This window comes from Musa acuminata, unplaced genomic scaffold (genome assembly GCF_036884655.1).
Source record: "Musa acuminata AAA Group cultivar baxijiao unplaced genomic scaffold, Cavendish_Baxijiao_AAA HiC_scaffold_1137, whole genome shotgun sequence".
Taxonomy (NCBI): domain Eukaryota; kingdom Viridiplantae; phylum Streptophyta; class Magnoliopsida; order Zingiberales; family Musaceae; genus Musa; species Musa acuminata.
The window spans coordinates 1,182,978-1,193,772 of record NW_027021349.1 but is presented as its reverse complement, the minus strand read 5'-3'; the positions used below and the strand labels follow the sequence as shown (position 1 = coordinate 1,193,772).

General features: G+C 37.2%; 1 protein-coding gene across 1 annotated transcript; it reads left to right on the top strand.

Annotated features, from left to right (window-relative positions):
- The first annotated feature begins 7,884 nt into the window (after nt 1-7,884).
- LOC135581873 (heavy metal-associated isoprenylated plant protein 33-like) lies at nt 7,885-10,345 on the top strand. The gene is made up of 3 exons (XM_065178749.1): nt 7,885-8,168; nt 8,276-8,351; nt 8,480-10,345. The coding sequence occupies exons 1-3, from the start codon at nt 8,130-8,132 to the stop codon at nt 9,979-9,981; spliced, it is 1,617 nt and encodes a 538-aa protein (XP_065034821.1). The 5' UTR covers nt 7,885-8,129; the 3' UTR covers nt 9,982-10,345.
- Nucleotides 10,346-10,795: the final 450 nt, after the last annotated feature.

The window sequence follows — 10,795 nt, the reverse complement described above, 5'->3', positions numbered from 1 at the left end:
AAGCAAATCTAATAGCGTTTTATGCATTATAGCCGAATTCGACTAAATATGTTGAGTGTTCATTAGCATTGCTTGATACGAATAATATAAAAATTAACTTTGAGCTTGGATTAATGAGTTTAAGTAAATGATCAAAATTGAGAAAATCTTTTATCCATTAATGTAATCGATTTCGACTAAATATCTCGAGTGTTCATTAGCATTGCTTGATACGAATAATGAGAAAATTAACTTTGAGCTTGGATTAATGAGTTTAAACTTTGAGGAAGTTTAATAGAGTTGCCTCAAACGAAGAATAATCAAAATTGAACAAATCTAATAGCGTTTTATCCATTAATGTAGTCCGACTAAATGTATTGAGTGTTCATTAGTATTACTTGATATGAATAATAGAAAATTAACTTTGAGCTTGGATTAATGAGTTTAAGCGAATGATCAAAATTAGGCAAATCTAATAGTGTTTTATCCATTAATGTAGTCGATTTCGACTAAATATCTCGAGTGTTCATTAGCATTACTCGATACGAATAATGAGAAAATTAACTTTGAACTTGGATTAATGAGTTGAAGCTTTGAGGAAGTTTAATAGAGTTGCCTCAAACAAAGAATGATCAAAACTAAGCAAATCTAATGGCATTTTATGCATTATAGTCGAATTCGACTAAATATGTTGAGTGTTCATTAGCATTGCTTGATACGAATAATATAAAAATTAACTTTGAGCTTAGATTAATGAGTTTAAGTAAATTATCAAAATTGAGAAAATCTTTTATCCATTAATGTAGTCGATTTCGACTAAATATCTTGAGTGTTCATTAGCATTGCTTGATACGAATAATGAGAAATTTAACTTTGAGCTTAGATTAATGAGTTTAAGCTCTGAGGAAGTTTAATAGAGCTTGATATGAATGAATTTATGTTAGACAAAGGATGCGATTACAATTTAAAATTAGTGAGTTTTTTTACAATGAAAATATAAGCATATGGTAATGAGTACTTGATTGATTGGATAATCGGGTTATGGGCTCTCAATTATCCAAATTACTTAGCAAAAGTGGCATTAAAGACTTTTATGAGCCAAATGTGTAAGAGGTGATATCTAAAACAAACATTTGTTTGAACATTCAAATTCAATCTAAGTACTAAAACACTGATTAAGCTTATCCCAAGCGATATGCATAATAATATGTATCTATGCAAGTAAATAGCAACTAAAAAAAAGGAAGATTTATATATGATTTGACCCCTCATTGATGGTAGGAAAAGGTAACAATCTTGTGAATCTTATTTTCCCAAACATGATTTTAACTTTTTTTATGTCATTTGTAGAATCAGCAAGACATTATCAGAACTCATCCTTGGCTGCATCTGACACCATTCAAGTAGTGAGAAAATGTTGCTCATAGCAAATAAAACTGGAAACATTAATCAGAACTTTTCTTTCAAAATTTGCAGCCAAAAAAAAATCATATTTTATTTGCTGAAAATCTCTCTCTCCTTTTAACTCTGTGCATGCATGAAATCTTTATGGTAAGTAAATTGCATAGAAAATTATTATGTCTCTACAAATGTATAATGCACGAATGAGACTTGGGATACGGGGAGAGTCAATGTATGCAGTCTTATAGCCCACGAGGGAAGAGATTATTTCGATAATGTACTACTCTTAGGATTCATTTGAGCAACATAGCATTGTTTGAGTGCCTTTCATTTTAGACATTGGTGTCTGCACTATGTGCAAAAAGGACAGTGCAATGCCACAACACTTTTGAACCTGCATTTTAGACAATGCACAGATGCAGTGCAGGTAATCTTTGTAATAAGAGCATGGGAGTTGCCATGAAAGACAACTCTTCAGTCTCATCCCTGGCTAATGCATCATGCTAATTCTCTGAGCTGATTCCTATCTTTGCCTGAAAAGATTCAGATGACAGTGATGGCTGTGTGTATGTGTGTGCCCATTGTTTCCAAAATATTCTCTTCCTCAACTCTGATCCACCAAATGGCCCTGTCAGTGCAATGTACATCATATGAACAGCAACCCAGCATCAAGTCTGCACAAGATTCTGATCCATGTTCCACCAAACCATGCATGACAACTTTAACAAAGTCCCTTTTATCTGTCCTCAACAATGCACCAAAGCATCCTGCTAAGACCATTGAGGCTGTCAAACATGGTCACCCATTTCTGCTTCCACTGTCACAGAGCTGAGGACTGGAAGCTCTCAGTGTCACCTCTCAGTACTGCCTTCAGTAGTAGCACAAGAAGCATCCTCAATAGTGTTTGTTGAGGCTTCACTCCTGCCATTCACCATCTTATTGGACTTCTTCCATCCTTCAAGGATTAAAAGAGCATCTAATTGCTGCTGTTTCACAATTGTGGATGGGAACATATGACTTTTTTGTTCTCTGCCTGAATTCCATAGACATATCACATGGAAACCAAAATGCATATATTTGAAATCCAATGCATGCTAAAGAACAAGATTGCTCATTCATTTATAGGTCGAATAACAAAAGATATTAATCATTCAAACTATCTTCCAAAAGATGCTGATCAAGGGATTCCTGCATGAACAAGCAAGAAAACTCTGAACAATTGTTCTATGTTGGATAACAAATCAAAAAAATGATTCGAAATCAATGCACGCAATCTTATCCTACTAGAATGCGTGAAATTAGAGATATAATACGTACCGAATTACTTACAAAATGTCACATTCCAATCACTAATGTGCTCACAAGCAATTTAATAAGAATGATTGCAGGTCATACAATCAAGGAAACAAGAAATGCTATGTTACATCATATGACTTCTTCTGGGATGGGAGGTCACATCACAGATGAGTAGAGAATCATGAGAATGAGAGCATTGTTTATTAAATAAGGAGTATAATATTATAATTATTTTGCTTTCTTTAATACTTTCGAGTTGCATTAAATTTTATGTACATGATTGGAAATTTTGGACTACAATTAGGGGATCAAATTGCTTTATATGTAAACTAGTTTTAAATAACTTTTGAAATATTTTAAACAAAAAATAAAATACCAAATAATTCAGAACAAAAAGGCCTGAAAAATGATGGAGATCTTTGAGATCTCAATTCTCTATTTCACTGAATAATTTAGTCTCTTTTTTGTATTGTTAAAAGGAAAACAGGACCCTTGTTTTGATGTGGTAGTGATCTTCTTTGTACCTTTTTATTCTTTTTCTTTTTTATCATCTTAATGGAGACAATGACTTGTCTTCTTCTTTTAGAAGAAGAAAACAACATTGCTTTTTGCACTAATGAACTCATTCATCACCAACTATAGCACTAAGCTTTCACTGTATTGGAAGAAGAAAAAGATCCTTTCACTGTTTTATTCTCAGTTCAATAGAATTTATAGGTTTAGATGAAAATTGGTGAATGCAATGAATTGCCATTAAGAATGTCTCGTCTATTATAACACCACAATAAATGTGAATTTAATATGCATTTAACTTATGTCTATAGTAATTTATTTATCCATTTTATTGTTGCTAATTATTGATGGCGTGAAAAGTTGTTGGAAGCTATTTTGGATAAATATTTTTTAAAAAAATAAATAATTATATCAAAATAAAATCCTCAAAAGTAGAAAAGAGGACGATAAATTAAGAGATTAACCCTATATTAATAAGATTAAAATGAATTAAATTTATATTTTAATTTTACTATAATTTAAAATTTTAAAAATATATATCATTAGGAACTCATGAATTGAAATTTTTTTTTATTATCTCTGTTGAGACATCCGAGTTGATTATTGTATTATTATCTCAATGTGTGAGCGTTTTGTATATCATTTGATGTAATATTTTTTTAAAATTTTATAAAATATATATATTATTATTATTTGAAGCTATTTTGGATAAATGTTTTTTTAATAAAAAAATATATCAAAATATAATCCTCAAAATTCAAATGTATGAGATGAGGATAGAGATGAATTAAGAGATTAACCTTATATTAATAAAATTAAACTGAATTCAATTTGGCTCATAATTTAATTTTACTGAAATTCAAATTCTGAAAAATATATATCATTACGAACTCATGGATTGAAATATTTTTTTATTATCTATGTTGAGAAATCCAAGTTGATTAGTGTATTATTATCTCAATGTGTGAGCGTTTTGTATATCCATTTGATGTAATAATTTTTTAATATATATATATATATATTATTATTCGAAGCTATTTTGGATAAATTTTTTTAAAAAGAATAAAAAAATATATGAAAATATAATCCTCAAAATTCATATGTATGATATGAGGGTAGAGATGAATTAAGAGATTAACCTTGTATTAATAAGATTAAAATGAATTCAATTTAGCTCATAATTTAATTTGACTGAAATTTAAATTCTAAAAAATATATATCCTTAAGAACTCAAGGATTGAAATATTTTTTATTATTTGTGTTGAGACATCCGAGTTGATTAGTATATTATTATACAACATGATACGTCAATATACGTGTGAGCGAGCGTTATATATATCGTTTGAAGTAATAATTTTTTTAAAAAAAAATTAAAAATATATAATAATAATATTATTATTATTACATTCATCTATCAAAGATAAAATATTTAAACTATCATTTGATAAATCAAATTTCTATATCTAAAATACTAATATGATATCAAACTGAGTTGAAATCTCAGGATAGATTGACCCCAATCACTTTAAGCCATTAGAGCCCAACAATAAATACTTAAAGCAGACGTAAACGGAGGCCAGCCGACAAAAGCGAGCGTCAAACAAGTCTGTTGTCGGAGACGATGATTCTTCTTCTTCTTCTTCTTCTTCTTCTTCTTCTTCTTCCTACTACTGCTGCTGCTGCTGCTTTTGGTTTCATCTTCTTCCTGAACCCCAATAGCAAACAGAAGAAGAGTAAATCTACTCGCAAGTAAGTGTCTTGAGAACACACTCGAAGAGGAGGAGTGTCTCAGAATGCTTGCAGTGTTGATTGCAGAATGGTTTGCATGATTGCTTCTGCAAGCGGAAGGGGGTGCGTGCAATGCATGCATGCATGCGTCTCTCACATGCCCCTCTGCCGAAGCAGAATTATAGATCGGATACTGAGTCGCCACCAACCTCAAATGAGTGAGTGAGGCATCGGAGTGGGGGGTGGGCAGGCAGTGGCCTGTCCCCATCCGGCATTTAGTCGAACACATGCGCCCCATACTGGTCAGTCCCACGGCCAGCGTACCAGCTGACCTCCTCCATGATTCCTGCCTCCATGTCTGCTGCCATGTCCTCATGATGCTCACTGAACCCACCCTCGACTTGGTGTCTTTCACTGGGAGTGGATTGAATGATATTATTAGGAGCCTTTCCATTGTTTTGATATCACATCTATCTTATGTACATTTAAACTCAGAAATTATAATTTGATGTAAATAAATATGTAAAGAAGGTTCAAAACTTTGTGAGACAATTAATTGGAACATTAGAAGATGTAAGTAAATTTGATAGAATTCATTAGAACATATCATTTGTCAGCCCTTCAAAATAATGTAAAAATGCCTTCAGAGCAAAGAAATATTTTTGGTCCCAAAAGTATGTTCAGATGAGAGATGACATCCTGGAGCTCAATCAAAGTGGGACCCTGCTCTCCCTCCACCACTGAGACACAGAGAGAGAGATAGAGAGAGAGAGAGAGAAAAGTGCTTTAGCTCAATGGTTTGACTTGACCACTGTGCCTTGCATTGGAAAGTGCACCTAATTAAAACAAGCACAGCAAAAGCCTGGGTGAATGAATTCACTGCACTGCTCTCTGCTCACCTTGTAAGATCATTTTTTATATTATCCTTTATAATAATATTATTTGCATGATAAATTGGCATGCACAAGACAAATTCAATATACTATTTGAGATAGATTATTATACTTTATCCTTTTTAATAGAAGATTGTTTTCTTCCATCAATATAATATATATATATATATATATATATATGTATATGTATATATATGCAATTTGCAGCAACATGACTCTAATTTCCTGTGCATCAGCTTTCTATGGCACCATTTACTTTTTCATTTTACTAAATATTATGCTCATATTATGTTTGTCAGCCACTAATATTAAAATCACAATATAAATTTTTTGAAGACTATGCATATTTATTCTAAATCTAACATAATTTTCATGAACTCTTCTTATATTCAAGTTTGATGAGAATATTTATGTTAGCCCTTGTTACAGTTCAAATAAGACATGATTATAGAACATATACAAAAACTACAACATAAGTAATTCTTTCTTCTTGTTGTTACCTCCAGTAAAACATTTTGAAATGAATAGACCCTAAGAATAGATCTAATATATTTATTAACTTTAATATTTAGATATTTTTTTAAAAAAAATTAACTTTAAAATTTTTTTAAATAGCATATTAACATTTAAAAATTCTAACAAAATATATCGTGAAAATATCGGTTTACCTATGTCTCGATCAAATCTATCGCCACTGTCATTGTCACCATCGAACCCCCTACCCTTACCTCTCTATATTTGTCTTACCTTCATGAACCACATGAGTCATGCTTCTTAGCCTCCTTTTTCGCGTATGGCCCATGATACGATTACCTTTACACTTATGTTCAACAGTGAAACGAGGATTATACAGACGATGATGAAGGTAATTTTTTTAAAAATTAGGATGTTATTTATAAAAATTTTAAAGTTAATTTTATTTTCAGAAATTCAGCCTAAATATTTCTTGTCATATGTAATTAATTAAAACTTGATGTGTGGAAGAAATCCAAAGAATAGTATGAGTCAAATAAAATGAAGAGTAGATCACACAGGTGTTGATTAAACATGGAACAAAATAAAGTGAAATATAACATATTTCATAAAAATATTACCTTGGATAAAGATTGGTTGATAATTCTGAACACTTTAGGATTTGTTATCACATATAAATTAGTATTTCCCAAGTACTAAAAAAAATCAAATAAAATATATGGGGATCATTACAAGTTTCAAACTAATGATCCAACTCTGATATCATGATAAAAAAATAATTAATTTGTGTGATATAAAACATAAAAAAAAATATTTAAAGAATTTTAAAGTAAGAAAAAAAAAATCAAATTTATAATCTGTTATTTAAATGCATCTTAACTAGGAATAAATGGCCACAACTTTCATGACAGAAATGGCAGATGAGTCAGGTTCTATGTCATGTTTCTGACAAAGCTCTGTTGCTGCCTTGGGATGAGGCTACAAGACAAGGAGTTTGGTGGATGTGAATAAGAAGAAGACCACATTGATGGCATGGGAGCAGCTGCAAGTTGCAGTTACCACAAACAAAAGCTTTCTCATGTGATTGCTTGCCATGGCTGAATGCCTCCCTAATCTCCCCTTGCACCCACTGTGCTATGGTATGGAGGAGGAGGAAGAGGTCATAGAATCCAATGCAGTCTGATCTCCACTGACCACAACAAATTGCTCATCAATTCCCCTGCTGTTGACAATAATTGATCACAGTCACCAGACATTGATGAAAGAAGACTCCTAATTATGACTACATTTAATGATAACCCATTTAAATCTAATTAAGATTCTAATCAATCCATCTACTCATAGTATTATTAACCTTCAAAGTGGCTAAAATCCATTTTCTGTTTATTATACTAATTAAAAAAAGGCCTTATTGCATTGGAATTATAAGAATAATAGAGCCATTATATATATATATATATATATATATATATATATATATATATATATATATATTATATGCTATAATCTTCTTTAGGTGATGTTGATCTGCTTTGTATTGGAAGGGAACGTGGCTGTCACGTGCACGAAGCCAAGTGTTTTATAGTCCCACCCATCACCTGAGAATTGGCCCAAATGCTGCGTTCCCCAAGTCTGCATCTTTTAGAGCTGAGAACAATTCTGAACCCCTTCCTCTCTCTCTCTCTCTCTCTCCTCGGCCAACCTTTCCTTGGAGTGATGAGACTTCACTGACTAAAGAGCTGCTCTGTGTGGTTCCTCTTGATCTCTTCCCTCCCTTGTTGTCTTCCTCCTGTCCCCAATATCGCAGCCAACACTCTGCTATTGTTCCTCTGAGCAGTGGGAGGGATGAGTAAAGAAGAAGACATCAAGTTCCTCAAGATACAGGTATACATCTGCTTTTGCTTCTTCTGGACTCCGGATCTCTTCCCCACCATGAAGGATGTGCCGGCTTTCGTAGTCGTCTTTGTAATGCTCTCGTTTCTCAACCGCAGACGTGCATTCTCAAAGTGAACATTCACTGTGATGGCTGTAAGAAGAAGGTCAAGAAACTGCTTCACAAAGTTGATGGTACTTGAGCTGCGACATTGTCATTATGGAATTGCTTCCTTCTCTTTTTCCTAAGCAACTGATGATGTCTTCCTCGCTCGATTCCTTTTGTTTTGTTGTTCCTGGTTCGGGTCGCTTTGGGGTCTCAGGGGTCTACACCACCAGCATAGATGCAGAGCAGGGGAAGGTGACCGTCTCGGGTAACGTCGATCCTGCCACCCTCATTAAGAAGCTTGCCAAGGCTGGCAAACATGCGGAGCTGCTGGCTCCGAAGGGTGGCGGTAACAACAACAGCAGCAACCAGGTCCAGAAACCACAACCACAGGGTGGTAAAGGGCAACAGAAGGACAACGGGAAGGCCCAAAAGGCTGGAAACGGCGGTGGTGGTGCTGGAGGCGGAGGGCAAGATCACAAAGGTCAGCACCCGCACCCGCACCCGCAGCCAACACCACAGCAGCAGCTGCTGCTTCAACGACAGCTGCAGCAGCTGCAGCAGCTGCAACAGATGAAAGGGGCCAAAGATCTGCAGCTGCCGCAGCTGAAGGAGTTCAATTTCCCACCCTACAAGGATCCCAAATCCGTGAACGCCGCCTTCCCCCCCGGTGGCTGCGACGACTACGACGACGAGGATGATTTCGACGACGACTTTGATGACGACGAGATGGACGAGTTCGACTGCTTCGACGCCGATTTCGATGACGATTTCAAGAACCTCAAGATCAAGCCGCCCGTCGCGGCGCCGAATGGGAATGCCATGAATGATAAGAAGGGAGGGAGTGGCGATAAGAAGGCCGGGGGCGTTCCGGTTCAGAACAAAGGCATGTGTAACGGCAATGAGCCAAAGAACGGTAATGGTGGAAGCGGTAAAAAGGGTGGTGGTGGAAACCCAAACCAGGGTGGTGGCGGTGGTGGATCTGCCACCAAGAACGGTGGTGCCGGTGGTGGTGGGGGGAAGAATGGTGGTGGGGCCGTGCCGCAAGATGGTAAGAATGGTGCTAACAGTAAGAAGGGCATTCCCAGTGGCAGTGGCAATGGCAATGCCAGTGGCCAAGCTGGGAACTGTAACACCAATGGCAACATCATCAATCCAGCCAACGGAGCTAGGAAGGGGCCTGTGAATAGTGGAGTGGGTGCCGGGGGCCCTCCCATGGCCAATCCTGGCAAGATGGGCCAAGGTTTCCCTGGCATGGGCGTGGGCATGGGACACCAGATGGGGAACATGCACGCCCCCATGGGCCAGATGGGGAATATTCCGACCGCCGCAGCGGCAGCGGCAGCGGCAGCGGCGATGCAAGGACTCCCGGCTGGCGGTCCACCGCCCGGGTATTACCAGGGAGGGATGGTGGCACCACCGCCCGAGGTGATCGCCGCCGCGGCCGCCAACGCCAACCCATATCAGCAGCAGTACATAGCTGCAATGATGCAGCAGCAGCAGCAGCAGCAACAGCAGCAGCAGCAGCAGAGGATGATGATGATGAATGCGCAGGATCGCGCGTTCCAGCCGATGATGGGCTACGCTCGGCCACCGGTGCCGATGTACTACAACATGCCACCGCCGCCGCCTCCGGCGGCCACACCGCATCACCACAGCGATCCTTACACCACCTTCTTCAGTGATGAGAACACTAGCAGCAGCTGCTCGATTATGTGAAAAAGGAGAAAAAGCTCCATCGCTTGGTGCTCGTGGTGTTCCTCACCTTGGCTGCCTCTGACCTCATCTCGAAGTGGCATAGGAGAGTGTCAGCTGCAAATACATGAAAAACATGGGGTAATTTACTATTTTTTTCCTCCTTAAATCTCTCTGTTTTATGTTTAGGTGAAAGGCTATATATGTTGCAAGTGCAATTTCGATAGAAAGGTCTCTTATTTTATATCATCTAGCAAGGATTAGAGACTTGTATTTGGTTTCTCTTAGGACTTGTGGAGATGAGAGAGCTGCTGTGAGGCTTTCCTGTCATCTGTCGATATGTGTTTACAAGTTCAGAATAATAGTCAATAATGATCCAATCCCAAAATGTCGAAATGTGTTCTCTCTCCTGTTGTTGCCTCGAAGCACTGCACCTTCAAGCATTCGAGATGATTGATGTTTCCTCGACTTTGGCATCTCGGCGCATGCAGAGTCGATTGGCAGGAACACCTCGAGTCCCAGATTACTTCAGCTTACGGCAAACTCTTTTGCTGTAAAAGGTTGCCACTAAGCCAAGCTGAGAGAACATGTCCATCACCAGGAATGTTCCCTGGTTCCATTCATGGCAGGGAGTGGATCCATCACACCATAACTCTCGGAGGACGGAGGAAGAAGACCTCTCATCATTGTCAAGAGACGTGAACTAACTGCGCGTTCTTCTCAGGACGCAGCAGCAGCACGGGTTAGAAACTTGGAATGAGCGTGTGAAAGGTAGCCTGTAAACCCAAGGAATCACGTAACCTGCGCCTAGGGATGGGAGCTAATCCTACACCTCTCT

What these genes read in the sequence shown, in the direction of transcription:
- LOC135581873 (XM_065178749.1), top strand. Translation starts at nt 8,130, where the DNA reads ATGAGTAAAGAAGAAGACATCAAGTTCCTCAAGATACAG. An exon ending in TCAAGTTCCTCAAGATACAG is followed by an intron (nt 8,169 to 8,275) that starts GTATACATCTGC and finishes TCTCAACCGCAG; the next exon opens with ACGTGCATTCTCAAAGTGAA. An exon ending in ACTGCTTCACAAAGTTGATG is followed by an intron (nt 8,352 to 8,479) that starts GTACTTGAGCTG and finishes TTGGGGTCTCAG; the next exon opens with GGGTCTACACCACCAGCATA.